Source organism: Rhinolophus sinicus, linkage group LG15, assembly GCF_036562045.2.
Source record: "Rhinolophus sinicus isolate RSC01 linkage group LG15, ASM3656204v1, whole genome shotgun sequence".
NCBI classification, from domain to species: Eukaryota; Metazoa; Chordata; class Mammalia; order Chiroptera; family Rhinolophidae; genus Rhinolophus; species Rhinolophus sinicus.
This window is the reverse complement of record NC_133764.1, coordinates 42,982,132-43,005,342: the sequence shown is the minus strand read 5'-3', so window position 1 is coordinate 43,005,342 and position 23,211 is coordinate 42,982,132. Positions and strand designations below refer to the sequence as shown.

The following is a 23,211-nucleotide window of genomic DNA, read 5'->3' as shown; positions in this document are numbered from 1 at the left end:
TAATATTCTGGGCATAAAGCACACTGGGAAACTAGTTTCCTAAGAGGCATGTAATGGTTTAAAGAGTATTTTATAATCATATATATATATATGTATATATATATCTCAAAACTCATGGAATAGTGAGAGCTAACCTGGGAATTCCAATCTAATAGGGCAACTGTTCAAGCCATTAAGGTAGTAGGAAAAAGCCGAAACTGGGTTCCATTTTTGTTTTCCTTGGAATGCACTGTATTTTCCTAAAGTGTGATAAAATTAAGCCCTGAAGAGACCTAATCCATCTTATTACTATTTTACATCCATAAAATTCTCTAAAAACTGCTTTTGCAGTAAAAGTTTAATAATTTTCCAGCGTCAGTCATTGAAAGAAGGCATCTTTGCATCCCTTTTAATGTCAACAGCACCAACTGGCTGGGACAATTTATTTACATCCTGTGAACTCCGCTGCTGGGGTTACTGGAGCAAAAAAAAACACCCCAAAGTACCCTAGCAAGCAAGCCAATCCTCAAACACCATGTTCGTTCTAGCTAATGTGATTTCAACACCCCATAAGGGGTTCATGTTCACCTCTGCTCGCACTGTGGTTTTTGCCTTTTCCCTCTGTCCATGAAACCCCGGCTCAAATGCAACCTTGTCCATACATCCCCCCCGCCCCCATATTTTCTTACAGCTAGTAGTAAATTCTTACAGGCTTGCTTTACATTTTTACATTACAGATTTCTGTGAGGAAGAAACTGGTCTGACTTTCACAGGGGCTTGTGATTTGCTTATAGAAGTTACCTGATACTTTGAATAAATAAGGAAACTCCTCAAAGACCAAAGCATATTAAAAAAATTGCTCAAAAAGAACTTAACTTTAACGTTTTATTTTGTGTAAAAAAGGGCAAATTTAGTGAATTATTTTCATCTTGTACACAAAGTTATAATTTTAATGCTTTTCACATCCATGCTGAAAATTTGCAATTTGGTAAAAATGAAAGAAACGTAAATTTCTCCGAAGGAATTTTTCACGCATTATATACACTTCCTGAGAAAGTTTCAAATACTTTCTCAACAATCACAAGTTTACCAAGAAAATAAAAGATTAAATTTGTACAGATATTGGTCTATATATCAAATACATACAGAAATGATGTAAAAACCTTATGCAGTTTACTTTGACCTCTGTCCTCAAAAGATTTGCCCAGGGACAGATGCTTTTCTTTTGTATAAATGACTGTGGCTTTATTTAAAATATGAAAATCAAAGGAAGAAACCCAGTTTAATCACAGTATTTTTAAAATCCCTTCCCAATAGTAAAGGATCATTACCAAATATATAGCACCATAATACAAATATTGATGGGAAAGGGTATTCACATCACGCAAAATTAATAATAATAAAAACAAACAAACACTGAAAACCCGTGTTAGTATCCGTAGAGTAAGAAGTTGATAACAGCTTTAGCTTTCCTCATACACAGCAAGGAAAAGGTTAAAGAGTTTAAACTACCAAAATCCCCAAATAATCCTAACAGGAAAAACAAAAACAAACCCAAGGTCAGCAGTACATTTTGAACCGTAAAAGATAACGGGGCTATTGAGTTGTACAATTGGAGTTATGGCTAATACATAAATCTCCTCTGCACTAACTTATTTTCTGTTCATTGGCAGTAGGAGTTAGAGTCTGAACAATGAAGAGGGCTTCAGATTGTGTTTAGACTGCAGAAGTCCTTACCAACCCTTAATGGTTGGTCATGGGACCAAGACAAACACTTCATGAATAGATTGGAGATTCGAAAACACCCAGAGCCTGGTTTTGCTCTAGAATTGGAAGCTTATAAAACCTGGCTACAAGTGAGCATTTCACAGAATTAATTACCAGGCTCCAAATCAAATGCCTCCGACTTATTCAGTTCCCCATAGAGCCCCTAAGCCCAACGTACTGGGAGAGCATGCCATAAAACTGGCTTCTTGTGCCCGTGTCATGGAATCAGAGTCCTGGGTTTAATTCACTAAGCCTGAGAATAAAGATTGTTGTAACTCTTGCTTTGGAAGTCTTTTAGGCTTTACGTTTATGGGAAGATCCTTAAAAGTTAAAGATTTGGGAAGTGTGAGGATGTCACATTTACAGTAGGTCCCTCTCAGTAAGGTTTAAGATAAATATCCAGTAATTTAACAGCTGAATTCACATATATTTGACACATGAGAATCAACTTGGCGTTGATATGATCTGCATTTATGCCCCTAAAGAGTTAGTATTAAGAAATGTTGACATGCGATTCCATACATTCTTACACTATAAAGTAACAAATTTTACTTCCAGTAGCAACTACAAAACCTTATGTTATTAACCCCTCTTGCATAGAATGAGGTAAACCTGTGCGTATTACCAATGCTATTATTCCCAAAAGTAGAGCAGTATTTTAGAAAATAAATTGCTGGTTTTTAACGTTCTATGCATTTTAAAATCCAAACAAAAATCTTACCTAAAATGGTCTCCTGGGGCTTTCCATTAACATTTTTAAAGCATTCCATAGGCTGAAGGACTGCAGAGTTTAATCATTTTGATTAATTTCTAATTAGCCCTACCTATATTCCAGAGGAGATGGTCAGTATTACCACTCTGAAGAGGCCAGGCTAAGACCCAGAAGCACTTCTAGAACAGATGCAATAATTCCTGAGAGTTTAGTTTATGAACCTCACTGGTAAATGCTAGAGCTCTCATTCAGTCACAACTCGGAAAGTTAGAAAATGCAGAGAGCAAACCTTTCACCAATTTACCCTTAGATCCTTTTTTGAAAGGAAGCCATGTGAATTTTAAAACAGGGAATGTTCAAAATGGTCCAAATCAGTTAATATTGTTATAACTAATTCTGAATACAAATAAAGACAAATCTTACTATATATATGGAATTTTAAGAAAATTAAATTATCTTCCAAATTAAGTTTTCTAACAAATCCAGGATAGTTACAAGCAGAGCTGGAATGATTTTGAAATCTAAACTTATTTTGGCTTTAAACAACTGTGATTTTGATTCTTCTGGTAATACAGAACATCTGTTTTGGGGTGTGGTTATACCAAGTATTATCTAACAGATGGAGGGAGGTGGCAGAAAACTGAGCAGAATCCCTTTCATGGGGTAATTTTTTAGTAAGGAAAATGAAATAAACTTAGGACAATACTGCATTTTCCCCAACCCCTTAACATGTAGACTGACATCCTGTATATCTGTCAACCATTCCAGTTTAACACTTTAGTGTTAGGATATTTTAAATCATTTTTCAATTAAAGGAGAACATATAAAAGTATCCAGAGTTCTTCCAGTTTCATATAGAACTCCAAATAAATTTTCACAGAATGAAAAACATTTCTTTCTGTACATTTAAAATGGGCTGTAACAAAATGCCAACAAGCAGAATTAATTACCCTTCCATGATCTATGTGGTGACGAACCCTCCTCCTCGAGGGGGTTTCAGTTGCATATTTCTGCAGCAAAGGAAGCTGGATATGTGACTGGCCTAACTTCTAAAATCCCCCAAATCTCCCAACAGGTACCAAAAAGGTTCATTTGTAATGACAGTTCACTTGCGTTTACAACTATATCCTCCTTAAATCATTTCCTTCAATCCTGCTACCTAAACTTTAATCTTACCAAAAAAGTTAGAATTTCAGTTCTTGTTAACAATGCACATAAATTCAAACGTGGAAAATATTACAAAATTCTTTCAAAAGCTTCAAATACAACACAAAAATTGTCCATCTTTATAAATTGAAAAATTTCCCCCCACGACTAAAATAGTTTCCCCACCCACCTGAAAAATCTGGAACTGAAATTTTCTATGTTTAGCAAAATGTCCCAGTACAATAGCCCCGCTGTACAGCTGGATTGATTAGAAATCAGTCCTGTGTAAAAGTCGTCCCCGCCCACCCTCAGTTTCTGAGCCACCTCAGGGCTCTTGTTTAATGTAGAAGTTGGCAGAGCCATTGCTTTCCTGATCAGATGCTCCTTGGAGGAAATTATAATCCTCTCCATCTATCAACTCCTCCTTCAGCTGCAATGCAGTCACTGCATGAAAGAGAGAAATGTACGGGATGTTACTGAACCTTTCTGGAACAGTCAGATTGCTTTTAATTTTTAATCTCATGTTCCTCCAGCTTTACAGTTAATAAGACTTCTTCATTTCTTCAGTAACTCTTAAAATTAATCCCCTGAAGTACAGCATTTAAGTAATTTTAATTTCCAAAGTATATTTTGAATTAAGGAAAGTTCTAAAACAGAACAATACTGCACATTGGACACTGAACAATAGACAACTTCAACAAAATATTCAAGGTATTAGATCACTAATTTGACTAGAATTAGAATTTTTGTTATGACTAAATACTCACTTTTGTGTCATTGTCTATACAAACAATGTATGGCTCTTAACTATAATATTTAGTAAGTAATACAATAAATATGACTTTAATACAATCTTATCTCCAAGGATTACCTTTATTAAAAAGACTCCCTTCAGAAGAAAATATATAAATCTGGTATCAAATATTATAAATAGAAATATCTATAATATAAATAGAATATGAATTATATAATTCACATGAATAAATCATATAATTCACATAAATAATCTATAATATACAATCAATAAATCTATAAATAAATAAAATTAAAATAATGAAAAACATGAGTAATCATTTGAGGTAAAATAAAAATTTACTGACATCAGCAATGTGAAAATCACTGATACAAAATGGTTAACATTACCAATGGGATCACTTAATAGTAGTTAAGCCGAGTTCTTATCTGACGACTTGCTTTTTAATGAAAACAAATCAATGATAGGCCTCAATTTACCAATAGGTTATGTTCTAATTGGTCTTTATTTCTACGGACAACTATTTTTCCGTTTCCAGTATTTTCAGTGGGGTTTAGGTTTCTGGGTAGCCACTCAAGTCATGCTAGTCAGAATTCCCAGTGACAGGAAGGCTCTTTCTTGTACCTGGTCAAGGATGAAGACAAAGAACTTTTCCTTTGCTGGGCCTAGCACTGGTCTTAGGCAGAAATTTTAGGTTGCTTAATTCTGAGATTTTTTTCCTAACTCTTTTTATAAACCTCTCTTAAACTACTATTCCTCAACAAAATTATCTAGTCACTTCAGACTGCCCTAAATCCTTTCCCTGAGGCTTACCTTCCTATAGAAACCCCCCTTCCAAAAAATTACTTCTCTACTGTTTTAATGAAAATGAGCTCAGCTAGGTGTTAAAACTAGTCTTAAAAACAACCAAGGTCTCAGAGATGTGTTTAAGTTTTCTTAAAAAGTTATTGTTTAACCAAAATCGAGTTGGTAAAGTTTCAGATAATATAAAGAACAGGAGATGTTAGTATGTTAACATACTCACTAGAGTCTAATCCCCTGGTGAGCAATGCCAACTTTCTCCAATTGCTTCAGCACAGATCTGCTAAATCAGGGGTCACAAACTGTGCTCCCCCGCCCCAGCCTGTGCCCCAAAATGGGAATGGACTGGCTGTTAAGTGTGACTCACTGAAGTAACCAGTTTGCTTCTTGGATACATTGGCTCCAAATAAAAGGTAAAAATTTTGTTTCTTTCATTATGGATCTTCTCATTACAAGAGTGAGGGGATACATATAGGAGGTGTGAGCTAAAAATACAAAAAAATTACAGTAAAGGGCACATTGCCATTAATACCCCTGAAAATACTACCACCCTCATCCCACTCCCGCATCAAACACACTTATCCCATCATTCTTGCCACTTTCTGAAGCAGTTCTGGAAGTCCTCTTTCATGAGTGTCTTTAGTTGCGCTGTATGGCTGCCTTGATGTCCTGAAGTGATTCAAAACGTTTTCCTTTCATGGTCATTTTGACTTGGGGAAGAGCCAGAAGTCACATGGTGCCAGATCCGGTGAACAAGGTGGATGAGGACACACCGTAATGTTTTTATGTGACAGAAATTGCCATACCAGCAACGATGTGTGACACAGAGCATTGTCATGATGGAGAATAAAGAACGACACTTAAGAAAGAGGGCTTCCAGAACCGCTTCAGAAAGTGGCAAGAATGATGGGGTGTGTTTGAAGCAAGGGGGAATATTTTGAGGCAGATTAATGGCAATGCACTGTCTTTTTCTGAAATAAAATTATATTTAAATATTCACCATATATTTTGATCACACCTGGTATATGGAATGTAAATTGGAACTGCTTGTATTAAAAAGAAAAAAATGTATTTAGATGAGTAGTAGCCAACTAACTTTTCTTTTCTTTTTTTGTTTTATGTAAGAGTTTACTAGAGTTTATTTGAGCCAAACAGAGGCCATGCCTGGAAGCAAGATCTCAACAGACTGAAAATGTTCCCACCACCTAAGTTTTCATAAAGCTGCAACTCGGCAATGTCACCATGTGGAACAATATGAAAATAGCTACACTGTTAAGAGTCAAATAGTGCAGTCACAGATAAATACTTCATGTCTTGATTTTAGTTAAAAGATTAGTTTAAAAAATAATGGTCTTTGGCATCTTATTTATTAAAAAATAATCTTATCAGAGATGCCAATTCATTTTGTTTCTTTGTTAATTGTTTTGGTAATGATGTTAAAAAATTTAACAGCTCCAAGACTGAAAAGCAAATACAGTATGCCTATAATAGCAAAACAAACACCCATCAGACTGTTGAAAGGTAAAGCAAACAAGACCGTGCAGTTCTTCCTTTCTTTAAAAAAGAACTTAATATAATAAAAATGCTTTTATGAAGAACATCAAGTGTATAATAGTTACCCTTCAAATCTAAAAAACATGCATTGTTAAGGATATTTGAATAATACCATGAAAATAAACACATGAAAAGAAAAAAATCCCCAAGTTTCATTAAAGGTGCAGTACCCACAATAAAAGGTTGATTAAAACAATATTTTATTATATGATGATCAGATGGCTAAATGAATGAGAAAAGAATTATCGTGCTTCAAGACCAAACATGTTTCATTCAAACGGATGTTGTTGTTGTTTTTTTTTAACGTAAAAAAGGTAAGCTGAGATTCTAAAGCACATCCTGAAACTATTTGCATTTACTATTAACACATTTCTGGATTATGCTTCTACCCATGTCAAAACATGGAAACGATGTGCTAAAGAAAAAAGCAACTCAAGATAAAGGTGAAACATTCACTCAGATGTGAAATGTTTTAATGCAAAGTTTTATTGTTTTCATGGAACCTAAAATAAAGCCTGTCTGGTATCTTCACACTAATCATTCCTCCTTTCCAGGCCTTATTCTCAATGAAGGATGGATGAAATAAAATAGATCCTGTGGCTACATTTCACTGGCTACACAAATGCATTTTCTTAGCTCCATTTTAAAAAGGAAGTCACTTTACTGACTCTAATCACTAACATTTCAGAAGATAAACTAACGGAAATCATTTTCTTAGCAAGAAGTGTATAAATAATAAACACTCTCAATAGCTAATCAAACTGTAGCTTTCAGATAGTTAAGATAACAACACAGTCCCAACACAGTTTCACCACAGTAAAATTACACCAGTCCCACAGATGTGCCCCCAGCTCAGAAGACACTACAGACACTGGTGGAAAAAGGAAATCTTCAGAGGCCTTGAGGTTTCCATCCCATGCATCTTACTCTAAGCTCTTGGTTTTGCCAATCCTAGAAGTTAAGTTCCATTTTACATGACTCAGTAACCTCTGACAAAACGTGACACACTTCTTCAAAATCAGTCTAATGCTTCAAGAAAGCACATCTAAACTCCAATAAAAATTCAAATATATTCAGAGCTCACAATATCTACAGTTAATTGCTTAAAGCAATTGCTTAAAGCAATTAAAAGGTTAAAGTAGACTATTTCATAAATAACAAGTACAAAAAGAAAAAAGTTAAAGAGACAAACAAAAAAACTAAAATGCTCTTTAAATAGACTTTGAAAGTTTTTCCGTTAAAGAGCAGATAAGCTTAGGATTTGCAGTCCTAATCTATTTTTTTCCATACACAAAAGAGGTATAGTAATTTCCTCTAGAGAAACAGACTGGGAATGATCAAAATGATCTAATACACTGATATAGGGAGGCAAAAGCTAAAGAACACATCTTAAAATAGAAAAAAAAAAGACTGAAAACTTGAGGCACAAAAATATTACCCAACAAACAAAAAAATTAGCAAACAGAGGAATGAGAAGAAAACAGAGCTAGGTATTAAGTCCCACCTGGGTTTTCAATGTATAGAAGGCATTTTAAAGAATGATTAGATAAAACAATTTGGTTTAAAAGCAATAGTTAGGATATGGAAAATATACGCCAAGGCAGATACAACTTTGGTTTTCAAGCTATCTGATCTGTACTCATGTCTAAAGTTCACCACATGCAAGTGAAGTCTTTATGATATTGTATGATAACATATTTGTTCTTAGCAATTACAAGGGGCAAAACCTTTTGTAGTCTTCCTTACAATCTACCCGCTTGGCCTAACCAATTAAATTCAAATTAAATTAGTTCACTCAATTAACCACTGTACATACATAAACATGAAATTATGGAAATAAATTTCACTCAAGTTCAAAACCAAAATTATACAGGTATTGTATTTCCAAGTCCATGTTATTCAACTAAGGAATATGTCTACCAGAACCAAAATTTACCCTATGTCTACATCTGGTAAATGTCTACCAGAACCAAAATTACACCGGAACACAAAACATGTCTCCTTTCTAATGAATGAGACACTATGGAATGCTATGAACAAAGCCTCATCTTTGGATCTGACTAATCAGATCGATCCCTAGTAGTGTAGTTCTCCACCAGGTCAAGTCACACAGAATTCTGCAATGCAAATGTGCAACCATTTTAATGAAACCAAGAAACAGTCCAAGTTGTCTCACAATTCCATAAACTGAAATTATAGCTTTACCCTAATTTGAAGCTCAGAAATGGTTTAGAACAAAATAAAAATCCTTCCCTGATGATTCATCTTAGTGAAATGACTACCAACGAAGGACTAGTGAAAATGAATTTTTCAGTTGAAAGAAAAAGAAAATTTAATGAGTCAGCACCTGTCATGCCAGACCATGCTTTGTCTCCCACCCCCCTACCCAGACTTTTACCCTCTGTAGTACCTGAGGTGCTGATGTGACTAATTACCTGTTTTGAGGCTGGGACTGAACTCTTGGCTAGTGCTGGGAGGTGGGAAGGCCTCCAGGGCTGTCTGTGCTGGAAGGGTTCGATATGGAGGAGGAGTCAACTCTTCGTCACCAGAGAAGCTCCTCCGCACCCCACCTGTCATGGGCAGGCTCGACAAACTGACAGGCTTCTTCCCAATTGGCATCTTCCTCTCTAAATATCAAGTCAAACTAAAGTAAGCTTTTACTTACATGCGTGGCAAGAAAAGTGCATTATATTACTAGGAAAGGTTGTGTTGCATAGGGTACTCTGAAAAGAGAACCAACTATGCAAGGTTTGTATTTCTGAAAACAAGGAGTGTATGTATGTGTATGTTTCGGGGGAGGATGATGCAGGAGCTTACTTCTAGTCTCTGGGAGTCTGGTAATCCTGCTCCCTGACTCGCAAATAAATTTAAAACGAAAGAGCAAAATGAACTATAGAGAGCATTCAGTGTAGAGAACAGCTAGCTAATTTCCTTCAAGAAAATTTCAGCTTGAGGGGGTTTGAAAATCCAATGGAAGAGAGGGTTTTAAAACCCTACTTGTAGGGTAGCATTTCACTGCCCATATAAGCCCAAACACTGGCCTTCAGGGAGAAATCAAACACTTTTATCTGGGTGGCAGGATTTCACTGATATGAAATGTGCTCCCCTAACTTTTGGCTTACTTACAATCCACTATTTTCAAAAACACTTATAATTCTTATTCTGAAAAGCATTTCTAAAATGTAAAGCTTGTTGCCTGCAAGTTCTAAAGCAATCTAATTTCTTTTGAAACACCCACTGGTTATATTTCATAAGCAACCATAAGCTTTCAGACTTAAACAATGCTTTCACTCACAGAAAAAGATACTCTAAACTTTGCAAATATTGAACAACCAAGCACATTGCATTAGTCAGGCTGAAAGTGAAGGATACTTACGAATCTTTGTGACTATAAATTTTGTTTTCTTCCAGAGTATACAAATGACCCAGGCAAGGGCAATCAGAAATTATGCTTTACAAAATCAGGGCTAAAAGACAAATCAAAGCCAGACAGTATTCCTATGTAAGATGATCTGGAAACTAAGCTACTAGTGAGTACACATTCAACTCGCAACTGCCAAAGCTGAATCACAGGTAGCAATCATTTAGACTTTTTCTAATGTACTACACTTAAGAGGTAAAAACACAAGGAGAAGCTCCAACTCTCTACTACTTATAATAGCCCCTGAAGATGGTACAGAAATCAGGGCTGGTTTGCCGGCTCTAGAATAACTAAACCTTGAGAAAAAAAGGCTTCTCAGATTGGACAGATCACGTGCACACAACAGATCACATGAGCACATCCTCTTGGCAGAACATTACTTATTTTTCCAAAGCACTAGTTAATAGTTATCCCTTCATAGCAAGAACACAGCTCATTACAAAACAAGCTAAGAATAATGAAGCCCATTAACTTGTCTAGTTCTGTAAAAAATAAACACTACCAAAGAACATACTGATTTTAGGTACAGAAAAGACCGAAGAGCTAGAAGATGAAACAATAGAACCAGAATATAATAATCTGTAGGCAAACTTAAAACAAATAATAGGTTTTGTGGCCTATCTGTTAGTGATATAAATCTGCACGCGAGCAATGGATGACCTAGGTTTCTGGATCCCAAATTCTTCCATATTTGGGTAAGTAAAGTTTTGTGGGCAAAATTTCTAATAAACGATTTCCTGAGTAAAAAAAATAAATAAATAAAAGGAGCAACAGTACCCTTACAACGAAGACTGCTTCTTTTTTCATTCACATGGCACTACAATTCCTTATTCTCAACTCCAAAATTCAAAGGTTTTGTGGTAAAACTTTGGTAACAAAGCCAGACCTCAGTTGGTAATACTATTTATAATCTTTATTTGGCCCATTTAATGTAAACATTTATGTGTATTTTGCTTCAGAAAATGCTCCAGAATATGCAAAGGGTAGCATAATACATGCTATACAAACTGTATTTTTCTAAAATCCAGAAAATTCTAAATCCCAAACACATCTAGCCCCAAGGATTTACTAATAGAGGATTGTGTGTCCATAGTTCTTTTTCTTTCTATGTCCAAAGGACAATTTAAAGGCATCAGAGATGATGCCATAATATTAAAAGCTATTAAAATATTATAGTTAAAACACATTATACTTACAGCTAAATTCACTTTTTCCAGCTAATCAAGAAATCTGATGATGTTAAATGTCACTAAAAACTGGGGTACTGATATTATCACTTCATTAATTTCATATTTATTTCTATGTCCATAACCCATTAATTGAAAATCATTAAAGCCCATAAGCTAGAAACAAACCCTGCAAAAGTCACCCTGAAGGAGGTATGTGAACTGTGTATACTATGCTCAGAAATTAGTTCTGAAGAGTATACCTTACAAAGCCACCAAATAATAAAAAACTTTAATTCAATATCTTGGAAATAAACTTCTGAAATCTCAAAGTCTTGTCCAATAAATAGAAAGGGAAAAGACAGGTTTAAACCACCTCTGTTAGTCAACCATCCAGAAAGCTTAGGGATCACATCTATTATAGTTAGTCTACTAGGCAAGTTCCCATGTGATTTCTTCCTAATTGTTTCGAGATAAATGGGAAATCACTTTGATATGCCCAGTCTGGCAATGCTGTCGAAAGTTCCTTTAGGTGAATAACAAATGTGGCAAATGGCTAGTGGGCAAAATACTTCTAGACCTATGGGAAGCTTATGCCTATAACAGAAAAGAGAGGGTAACAGATAGGCCTGAAGGTTATCACTACTGTGAGGCTGAGCAGGGCTTCACACTGGGAGGAAACTAAAGTACCAATGAAGTGGCTTTAAGTTCCCCACTGAAAAAAATTTATAAAGAAACAACCATAATCAGAAAGGTAAGTCTCTTGGTTGTTAACGAGACAGATTAGCACTTATTTGAACATTTGGCAAGTTAGCTGGAAACAAACCTGTTTTAGTTTTAATCTTCAAATGTACTTTTTATTTTCATATCTTTACATGAAAATAATCTCAGACTGAAATAGTCCATGACAAGCTTCATGAAGAGAATCTGTGGCTTTCTATGCTGGGGAACAAGATTTTACAAGAATCAAGTAGAGCTATCAATATATTTTATATTATTTTGGCTATTAACACCATAATCATTCATTATAAGGAAAAATATAGATAGCATATTTAGAAAAATGTACTTAAGCCTGACTTAGTCAACTTGAATTTCTTTTAAGGATCATTCTAAAGAGTTCTGGTTTATAAGAAGGATGGGTTTATTAGGCTCCAAGTCTACTGGAAGCATCAAGCATCTGCTTTTTAAATTTTTTAATAAAAAGGTTTTAAAGGAGAGTTTTCAGTAGGTTTACGTACTATTTCAAAAATCATTTGTAGGCTGTTCTTTACCATATGTTTTAAATGTTATGGTAATCATTTATTCCGTCAATTAAAAAGTTTCTCATTATTGAAAATGTTTGCCTTTTATGGCATACTGCACCTTTAAGCATAGTACACAACGCATACTCATCAGCTCACATGGGATATCGTTTTCTGTGCAAGAATACTGTGACCTCAAGTGGTTAACAATTTAGGAAATGTATATAAACACCATATGGTGACCCACTTTTCTTATGTCCTTTGTATTGCTGGGACTTAGCCTTTTTCTTCTGTTTCGATGAACCTGATTGGCTTTCTCTCGATGCTGTTAAAAAAAAAAAAATATTGGTACCAGATAATTGTTTACAACTATAGATACAACTTAGATGAACTATCTTTACCAAGATCATTATGCTTATAAAAGTACGTAATGCTTTGGAAATAAGGGTACTTGTTCCAGTAAAACCATGACAGATTCCTCTATTTAGTCAATAAGCACTTATTATATACCAGTAACATTTTTAGCCTATAGTTTTAAACTCATTAAAATAAGTCTAATTGGGTGAGTACTCTTACTGATATGTTTCTATAGTCATTATGTAACTGACTATCGAATTCACACAGCCATGGTACACATGGTCTGATTCTGTGATATTGTTGTTGAGTCTTAAGGTCTTACCTGGCAACCAATCAGACATAGGTATATTCTTGTCCTGTGAGCTCACAAGATGATTTATGTGACATAGTCCTCTGGAGAATTGCTGATTTTTACAAAAGGACACCTTTTCTGTATACCAACTTACACTGTGATGCTGGAGGCTGTAGTTGATATCCAGTTAATTGACACCACCCTACAGGATAGAGGTCAGGAGACTCACAGTCTACCCACTGATCATACTCTTCTTCCCATCCATCAAAATGTATCCTCAAGAGACGATGAATAATTCGAGTTACTGTGGCTACACATATTAAACGGGGCTCCATGAGATCTACTGCTTCTAATTTCATTCCTACACGAAATCCGTGATTTGGAACATCCTGACATGGAGAGGCAAAACATTAACACTGGTGAGAAGAAGAATGTACAATTCTACTATCACTAAGACAGGAAAAAAGGGGAAGCAATGTAACCAAAACATAACCAAATTAACATCATTTAAACAAAAAAAATCCCCAGTAATTCTTTAGTTATTGAAATATGTGAAGGTGAAGCATTTAAGAACTAGCTAGGCAATGTATTCATTTCTATTTTACTCAGATTAAAAAATGAAACAAACTTTGGAAACAAGTTTCACGTCCTAGGTAACGTTTACATTGTTTTAGTACTCCATATTTATTTATATTAATCTCCACTATGAAATCCTAACATAAAGCAAAGACATTTTGATCAACAATGATTTACACTTGTGTGGTATCAAAAAAATTCTACAGACTTATGCCATCATTTAAATTTACCTTATTAAATAGTTTTACTGGTGCTGCAATGGAGCCAGTTTCCCTGAGGTAGTCAAACCATTTAAAAGGAAGTTTTGTGTAACCTGAAAGACACAAAAGGTTTTAGGAGCAGTTCACTTAAAATTAGCATAATACTAAAATGCAGAAAAAAAGTAACTCAGCACACTTAAAATCTCCAATTTTAGGTTATATGATAAATTTTTAACTCAGGCTATAATACTGCTGAGCCCAATAATTCCTCCACGTTATAAGGGTTTTCCTTCTTTTCTAGACAGATACTGGTGTAACTACTTATGCTAATGCAAAAGTGACTCTCCTGTGTTCTGTCCACCATAAGTAGTACAGACTTTTGCTTTTTTCAATCCTAGGCTCAGAATAGTCTAGCATTGAACACTTTCCAGTGATATTTTTCTTTCTTTGCAAGAAAGAAAACTGGCTGGGAAAATACTATTTTTACAGACCTCTGGTTTTGGCTTTCCTCCTTTTTAAGAGAAAAACCCAAGGCTTAGATACTGAAATTAGGACAGTTACTGATTGAGCCCCGAGAGCTATTTAAGGGTATATCTTTTTTTAAAAAGTCACATGGGAATCTACAAGTGGAACCTTGCTTTTCCTCCAAATCTGAAGTATCTATTTTTTAAAAAGTTTATGCATGCAATAGCCTCTTGAGCCTACATCACCACCTCAACAGTGCCTAAGAATACTAGTTCATATTATAAGATGTACAGTAGCTCAGGAAAACATTCTATCCTAATGTAGTGTATTAAAGCTAGCTGGAATACAGTGCTTTACATTTTTAGAGCACCCCACAGCTCTTGTTATGTATACATATACTTATGTGTGCAATATATACACATATTATATATTCACACAGCAAGAAATTTAGGGCTATGTTAAATGTTGTAAACAGATACCATGTAAAACAAGCAAGAATGACAACCCAGTGTTTGTATTAGGACGAAGTACCTCTAGGTGGAGTAAGTTCAATCATGTTAATTTCACAGAAACCAACAGGGAAAATAGAAGGGGAGGTTGCATGATAACAGAACCAGTCAGATCCATCTGCTGCTTCTGAGCCATCGATCCCAATCATCAGGAATCCGTCAGCTAGCACCTTTTAAGAGAATTCCACATACTTGAAATTAGGTACCACTATTACAAAAATGATCTTTTCAGTGACATACTACAAGAATGGAAAACCTATTACATAAAGGGCTCTTAAAAGTGCAAAATGCACCTTCATTAAATTATGTTAAATAATAGAAATTATAACGGAAAATCTATGTAAATTCTACTGTGCACCATAAACAAAAGCAGGGTTACACAGAAGTGATTTCAGATGTCGAGGAAAACAGTGCCTTTATCAATGGCTAAGGCTGTCTGCTGCTGCGAAACGAAACTGGGCTGAGTGCTCTTTTACAATGTAACTGTCCAGTCTTGGCTGGGCTCTATCTAAATCCTATTCAGTAATAACTTTCTTTCTTTCCTTTGGATTTATCACATAAGGAGGAGTTTTTCCAAATCCTTTACACCTTCTTCAAGCTCCAACTTTCCCTCTCTTATGCTGCAGGTAACCATGCTCCTCTATGACAGAAACTAAGGCTGGCTGTGGAGGGTCCTCACATTCCTTCCTTTGCACCTCAGATTGTTGTTCCCCCGCGAGACATACTTCACCACTGGTACCTTGCTCCAAAACACCATCTCTTGCACTCCCATTTTCCAGTACATTAAAAATATTTAACAATATTTTATTTTGAAATAGTTTACACTTAACAGAAGAAATACTATTCTTATATAATGAACTCCTAAAAAGTCTTCACCCAGAGACCCAAATAAAGGTAGCAGACTCAAGATAACAACAAGCTATATAAACAGAGGACTTCTGATGAGAGAATTCAAATTCATTTTGAAATTACTAGTGACCTTCTCCCTAGTAAAGATCCAGACACACACATTTTATGTCAAAATGAGTATGTTAGAGGCCTCCTTCTCCTGTTACCTTAAACCCCGTTTCTATTACTGCATTTCTATGTTTTAAAAGCCATTCTCTTACCTTTCTAATAGTTGCGACACATATTGTGGAAAGATTTAATGGGTCTATAGCTTCCAATTTCATTCCTTCCTTGAACCATTCCCCACTCTGGTCTACTTCTTTTACCTAAAGAATTACACGAAAGCACATCTACTGTTACAAATATTATCATTTTAATAATTAAAATGTTACCAATTTGGAAAAGTTGACCAGATGAAAATACCAAATGTCTTCTCCTACCTACCTAATATTATAGCTCAAACTTCTACTAGGGAACAGAGAGAATTCAGGCAAACAGAACTTAAGAATAATTATAATCAATGGTGTGACACCTAAGAATTACAAGGTCTTAATTCTTTTAAGTGAACACATGTAATTGTGATTTCCATAGTTTTAGGAAAAAACCCACAACCCTCTTTCAAACATTAATTTACAAATGAGGGTTCTTATAAAAACTTCTTACCTTAGCAAATAAATGTGGTGGTGTATCAAAATGTCCATCCTGTTTCTTTGTAATATCTACAAGGAAAAGTTACATACTAATCTGTCAGCATTTGTGAGAAGACCAAAAACCACGTTTCTTTGAAGGTTTTAAACTCACAAGGTATGTATACTCTAAAACATGGCAAAGATACATGCCTTCTACATTTATGGTGAATAATCTCTAGTAGTCATTCTTTCTTCAAAGTACATGTGCCATTAAATACATTCAGCCAATTAAAATGCTAGTAACTCCCTTTTTAGAGAATTACCACTTTATAAGTATGTTTTAATGTGTTTAGTATTAAGTCTAACCACATGTAATCTTGTTATTTTGATTAAAATGGAATGAAAAAGGAAATGCCATCTTTAGATCTTTCAAATGGGCTGGATAAGAAAAGTGTTAAGAAAACAAATGTAGTCGTGAGCAAAAGTGCGTTATTTTTTTTAATTGAGAACACGTGGAAGGAAGATAAAGGAATTAATTAGGACACTAATATTCTGGTGGGAAGCTTCCCTAATTAAAGTAGAATAAGCAGCCCAGACAACTAGGACGCTATTTTTGATCTATGCTATTCTGTAGAGAAAAGTAACCAAGCAGTACAGTTCAGCCTTAATGATATTTTCAGCAGGAGGTCTTGGGACAGGTGCTTACCAGATCTTTTGAATCGATGGCCTATGCTTCGAGACCAACCAATATGGTGGATTAATGGGCTATGCATATGGCACCAGAAGTCATCTGTTCTATCTTCACTATCTTCATACACTAGTCTTAATCTTCCTCCAATTACACTTTCCACCACTGCCACTCGTGTTCGACACAAATGCCGCTTGTCAACCACTTCTACTCTCATGCAAGGTTTGAAAGGATACTGCATACTTTCTGAAACCTTGAAACAAAAACAGACACAAACTTTGAAATTCATGACAAAGGTCTACAAATCCTTTTCATATTGCATTATTTAAAACTGAGTGCACTTGATATTTAACATAGATCTAGCTCACTGAAGTAACTCATTAAAAAACTTAGAAGTTACTCCTTTCTGTAGAGCTCTCATTTAACACTTCAGTACTTTCTAAGATTCTGTCTTTTACCTTTTGTGAGAAATCGGGAGGAAGTGTTTTGGCACCAGTAAGTCGTTTCACTAGAAAAGCTTTCCAGTTTGTATACTTATGCTGAATAGCTGAAACAAAACAAATAACCAGTTACACTTTAGCAAAGAGTAGAATTGCTTCTTAAACGTATTTTTTAAAACAAAAGTAACAAATTTCCTTGCAATTTACAGTATTACAGTCCTGAAAAAGAGCAACAAAAATAGAGAAAACAAGTAAGACTTACCAAAAAATAGTATGTTAATTTCTGTATCACCTTAATGTTACTATGTGTGAAATTGCATTAAAGTACATATATTTAAATTACAATAAGGATAAGTAAGCTACTTACTTCTAGGAGGGACAAGAGGTTTTCCACTGGCTGCACACCAACCAACTGGATGGATATCAGAACCACATATATTGCACCAGAAGTCCAGACCAGAGTCATTTTCAAATCCTTCATATCGTAAGAGGGCATTGTAACCTGAAACCAACAAATCAATCACCACATAATGAGAAAATCAAATGACGTAAAACAGGATACAGCTGCTGGTAGTGGCTGTTTGATATCAGCGTGCAACTGCAACAAGAGCATGTGTGGGGCTTGTGAACAGACAGATGGCTGGGCCCCACCCCCGAGATTCGGATTTAGTACATCTTGGTTGAGTCTGAGAACATGCATTTCTAACAAGTCCCCAGGGATGCTGCTGCTACTGGTGTATGGATCAGACTTTGACAACCATTTGTACAATGCAATTAGTTTAACTGTTTTCAGAGCAAGGCTCCTCCTTTGAATATATTTCAATTTTACACATAGTTTCTTAAATTCTAGAAATGAAATTCTCAGTGAAAACAGGGGTGGGAGAGTGCTACTAGAACATGTAGTTTTGAAAAGAAAGAAGACTGTGATAAATTAGTAAAAACTTGTCAAGTCACAGAAATCCAGTTAAAGTATATTTAATAAAAATTGCTTTATCCAGCCAATCAGGTGACCAATTAATTATTCTTGGATAATTTGGATGTGGCTACTTCAAGAGTCTAAATTTTTCTGTCCAGTTTGTTTGTAAATAAGATTTGAAAATCCAAGGTAAAAAAATAAAATTGATGAACGCAAACAAAAGTATGTGAAATCATTTAAAAGCTATATGTACTAAATAAGCAAATAGGAAGCCGCATTTCCTAGAAAGAACAAAAAGCATATGACATAACCTGTTTATAATTTAGTAAATCTTCTATTGATAATAAATTGAGGTTTCATTTAAGGCCTTTAGTGGAATACAAAAGGCCCAATAAACTTGTGTTTCAGGCCAGGAGCTAAGTTCAGTTACCATTTTCATGTGTTAATATCTATGATAAAAATTTACAGCATTAAACTTTTAGTTTTAAAATTCAATAATTCACAAAACAATTCATGAGTCTGCTAACTATTGTTGAGTTCTAGTTCATGATTAACATCAGGCTCACTTCTAAAACATCATTAAAGTGGCTTAGAATAAGTTATATGAAGCAATTAGATAAAACAGAAATGTAAAATCAGAGATGGCAGACAAAAATAATTCTGGGATATTAAATGCAACTAACTTAAACATCTAGGACAGAAAGAATGTATCACTATTTTAAATTACGGTGTAGCAAATAATAAAAGCATGTAGAGAATACTTATATGGCGGGAGAAATGTTTCAAGGAATAGGTGGGAATTGAATTGGGTTATATACGTTGAGTACAGAGCATGGGACACTCTTGAAGAGTAAGCAAAGGCAGAGGTGATGACAAAGAACATGCTGTATGAGGGAGGTGAGAGATTAAATTCTTTAGAACAGAACACTTATGTTGGGGAGCAACAAAATATTTTGTCCCTGGTGGATGGTGCAACTCAAATGGCTGTAAATGCTGACCATATTGATCCTTTAAGGACAAAGAAACCATTAAAGATACTTGAGCAGAAAAATGAAATTATGATCATTGCTAGATAAATTAAGTCTATCAGCAATACATAGTAAGCAGTGTGCAGGGTGTTTTGGGGATACTTGCTGGAAATGGGACTAGAAAAAAGAGCAGAATGAGTAAGACACCTCCTTCCAGTAATCTAAGGACAACTGTCTTAGAGTGGCTGCCCCCTCCTCTAAAGTACTACGGTGCCCAACCTACACCACCACTCGCTGAGTACCTTGTCATAAATATATTCAACGCTGGGCAGATGTGAAGTTGCTGAAAAAAAAACAACACCTTATACTTCTGCACATCACCTGCCCACAGTGTCTAATGCAGTAGATACCTAACACATTTATTTCATGAGCAATACGGTAATGAAGGCTAGGTTACACAAAAACAGTGGGAATGAAGAAAAAGGAAGAACTCCAGATATATGAAAATTATCAACACCCATTTACTTTTAGTATTATGAACCTTATCACTTTCTTCCAGTACCTTAACTTTGTGTTACTTTTCAAAGTATTTCCCTATATAACGGGTTGGCAAACTATATTATGGTCAACTGATCCGGCCTACTACCTAATGACTTTTTATAATCTGCCATCTAAGAACGGTTTTTACATTTTTAATTAGAAAAAAAATCAAAGAAAGGATATTTCATGATGACAATTATATGAAATTCAAATTTCAGTGCCATAAATAAAGTTTTACTAGCACACAGCCATGCCTATTAATTTATATATTGCTATGGCTGCTTTCATGCTACAATGGTAAAGTCGAGTAGTGTGACAGAGATTGTACTGACTGACCACAAAGCTTAATATTTACTGCCAGGCTTTTTACAGAAAAAAGTTTGCTAAGCCCTGCCCTATTATCATATTTATTATTTATTTGACAACATTTTTACACAATTTATACATATGCTTTCTTACAAGTTACAAATACAATCGGCATTTTCTAGTACATTATTTATTATGCATGCTTTTCACCTGCTAATTTTATAATTCCAGCAATCCAGAAGACTTTGGTAGGTAGGCTGCAGTCTGTATTGGGAACTTCTACTCTCACATTTTCTGAGATATCACCCCAGCAGATCCCCATAGGTGCCTGTCATATAAAAATTATTAAATTATCATCTTATTAGCACAATGCCTAAAACATATCATTCAATATTAAGCATGACCGTCAATAATGGACAATTAAACCAAAAATGCGATTAAATTCATTCATTTTTCTCTAAAAATATAACTCTTATTAAGAAGAAAAATAATAAAAATATACCTAACTCTTATTTCCCTTTTCACAGAATTCTATTTGGAAAAAGCCAGTGATAGGGTCAAGGTAACGATGAAGTTAAGCATTCACATATACTAGAATAGACCTAGGTTGACTTCAAAATTCAATACTGTCTTAATACAACATCACAGCAGCAAAATTTTATAAAAGCTGAATCACAAACTTGATAGATTTCACAGGATAAAGTTGACTTGAGAAACTCATTCTTTTTAATAGGCACCGAATGAATATACTTTACCTTAACCTTTAATTTTAAAAGATCTGGTCAAAGAACAGAAAGGAAAATAATTTCAATTGCAATGTGGTTTCCAATAACAGAGGAGAAATAAAACTTAGTTATCTATGTTTTTAACTTAGTTCAATTCATAGTCTAGAAATACAGTTTGTTAAAACAGACAAGTGGCAAAAGCACTGAATCAAGTTATTTAAAAGGTGGAGTTGAAAGAGTTTTTGGAGATGCATACCATGGTAAATTGTTCAAGAATTTATTATTTCTAAATTTCTCATGCAGGAGTTACTACAAACAAAGAGAAAACTTTCAATGTTAGAAGTGGTAATCATTAGCCTCCCCACTAAATGGGGACTCAGAAAAGCGAACCAAATGAATATCATGAAGGAATTTTCCGAAATCTAACATATGTTCCCAAATTACAATTTCCATTACATTTTAATCCTCAAAACTTAAGGCCATTTACAATCATCTGGAACTTATGCAACGGTTAACCAAATAAGTGAATTTAGGAATATAAATGTTGATAATTAATAAATACTAAACAGTCTGCGGCCCTTGATATCAGCAACTCCTCAATTAAATATAATTTAGAACCTTGATCAGAGAGAAAAGGATTAGGTGAGATTATAAGACCTGATAATATGAACAAATCAAGGAAAAGACAAAATAACCTCACAGCTCAAAGATGAGTAAACAAAGACATCTAAGAGTTACACGAACTAGCCAATTTGAACACTGGGCAATAGGCAAAGCCTCCCATACTTGGCAGATGCTAACCCAACAGGATTAGCCTAAAACAATACTCAACCCCTATCCTCTCAATAGTTTATGGAATTTCTGACGGAGAGGAAGAAAATGTCAAATAATACTGAACTAGGATAAGTCTAGAAACCAAAGACAGAATCAATTTATGGCTATTGCTTGAAATAGCAAGCAATGAATGTATCTCAGTAACTTGGAGACTGTGGCCTATCTCAACTATTTGTGATTCTGGAAGGGTATACATAACTATCTCCCTGAGCTGTGCAAAAAATAATACATCCATCATAACTACCCCTTTCTGCTTTTTTTTTAAATTAAAAGACTGGACTGTTCAGGTTCTGCTATCTCCCTCTATATCACTCTAGACTGTAGGGCCATCCCTATTGCCAGCAGGTATGATCAGAAAAGGAGATGCTGGAAGGAAGACAGGTAACGTAGATAAAGCTAAGATACATTAACACAAAGATCATGTATGTATTCATTTCTGTGAGTACGAACCAATCAGAGCAGACAGATCTAGTTAAATGCATGTACTGAATGAAGGTAGGGTCTTCATCTCTCTTTGGCTGCCAAATCTTATGGAATGGGTTTATTTTTCATTGAGAAGAAAGAGGCATAGTTATGCTGACCAGTTGGGGGTTATGTTGGCACACTGCTAAGTGAATTTGGCACACAGGACTCCCTTTTGAACTAGATATGACGATGTCATACAGACTTAAAAAAAAAAAAAAAGCCTCAACAATTGCATGGAGAAAATAACTTTTAGTCACATATTATTAAAGAAAACAAAGTGTCAAGTATGCTGACTTAAAAAATAAAGTTACTGTTCATTTTAGTTGGGGGATATTATGTTTTGGTTCCTACAGTCTGGATTGGTATAGGAGAAAGTAGCAGAAAGTGACATTTGTTCTTGCCTGTAAATTTGTGGTTCTGCTAGGCCCTCTTAAACCAATCCATATGGTCCACTCTAAGAAAAAAAAAAGAAACGGAAACAACAAAAAAGAGCACCAGAGTCATCGCACAGTATGTGCTCTGAGTGTTGAAATAATAAGGTAATTTCATAGATATATCTGCCCTTTTGTTTAAAATGACTATTCTTAAGTGTGGAAGACTAAATGACCCAGGGCTTGACAGCCATCTTCATCCAAGTCATCTGTCTTCTCTTGCTGGCAGGAGGGATACCTCTGAAAGTCTGGATTGGCATAGCATGAACTAGCAGAACCATAATTTACAGGTAACAACAAATTTACCTTCCAGACTCAGGACGAGAGGTCCACCTCAGGCTCCTCCCAAACCAGGAAGATCTGCTGCACCACTTCCTGCTCCAGGGCCACTCGTGAGGGCTATCTGGGAGCGACTCTCCTTCCCTGCAAGGTAAGCTATCA

The 23,211-nt window shown here is 35.1% G+C and overlaps 1 protein-coding gene across 23 annotated transcripts in view; it reads right to left on the bottom strand.

The window, feature by feature from the left end:
- Positions 1–850: 850 nt before the first annotated feature.
- Positions 851–23,211, bottom strand: part of MBTD1 (mbt domain containing 1) — a 57,102-nt gene continuing 34,741 nt past the window's right edge. For 16 of the 23 annotated variants that reach the window (XM_074320545.1, XM_074320543.1, XM_074320547.1 and 13 more), the window contains 12 exons: positions 20,526–20,643; positions 17,953–18,087; positions 17,604–17,692; positions 17,164–17,398; positions 16,492–16,547; positions 16,050–16,154; positions 14,963–15,110; positions 13,997–14,079; positions 13,345–13,579; positions 12,789–12,866; positions 9,149–9,340; positions 851–4,048 (listed from right to left, as the gene is read on the bottom strand). In XM_074320545.1, coding sequence (XP_074176646.1) covers positions 3,930–4,048; positions 9,149–9,340; positions 12,789–12,866; positions 13,345–13,579; positions 13,997–14,079; positions 14,963–15,110; positions 16,050–16,154; positions 16,492–16,547; positions 17,164–17,398; positions 17,604–17,692; positions 17,953–18,087; positions 20,526–20,643 — 1,593 coding nt within the window. In that variant the 3' untranslated portion in view covers positions 851–3,929. Of the gene's footprint in view, positions 4,049–9,148; positions 9,341–12,788; positions 12,867–13,220; positions 13,580–13,996; positions 14,080–14,962; positions 15,111–16,049; positions 16,155–16,491; positions 16,548–17,163; positions 17,399–17,603; positions 17,693–17,952; positions 18,088–20,525; positions 20,644–23,076; positions 23,194–23,211 lie in introns of those variants that run through there. The other 7 variants (XM_019731003.2, XM_019731004.2, XM_074320551.1 and 4 more) reach the window with 3 other exon arrangements.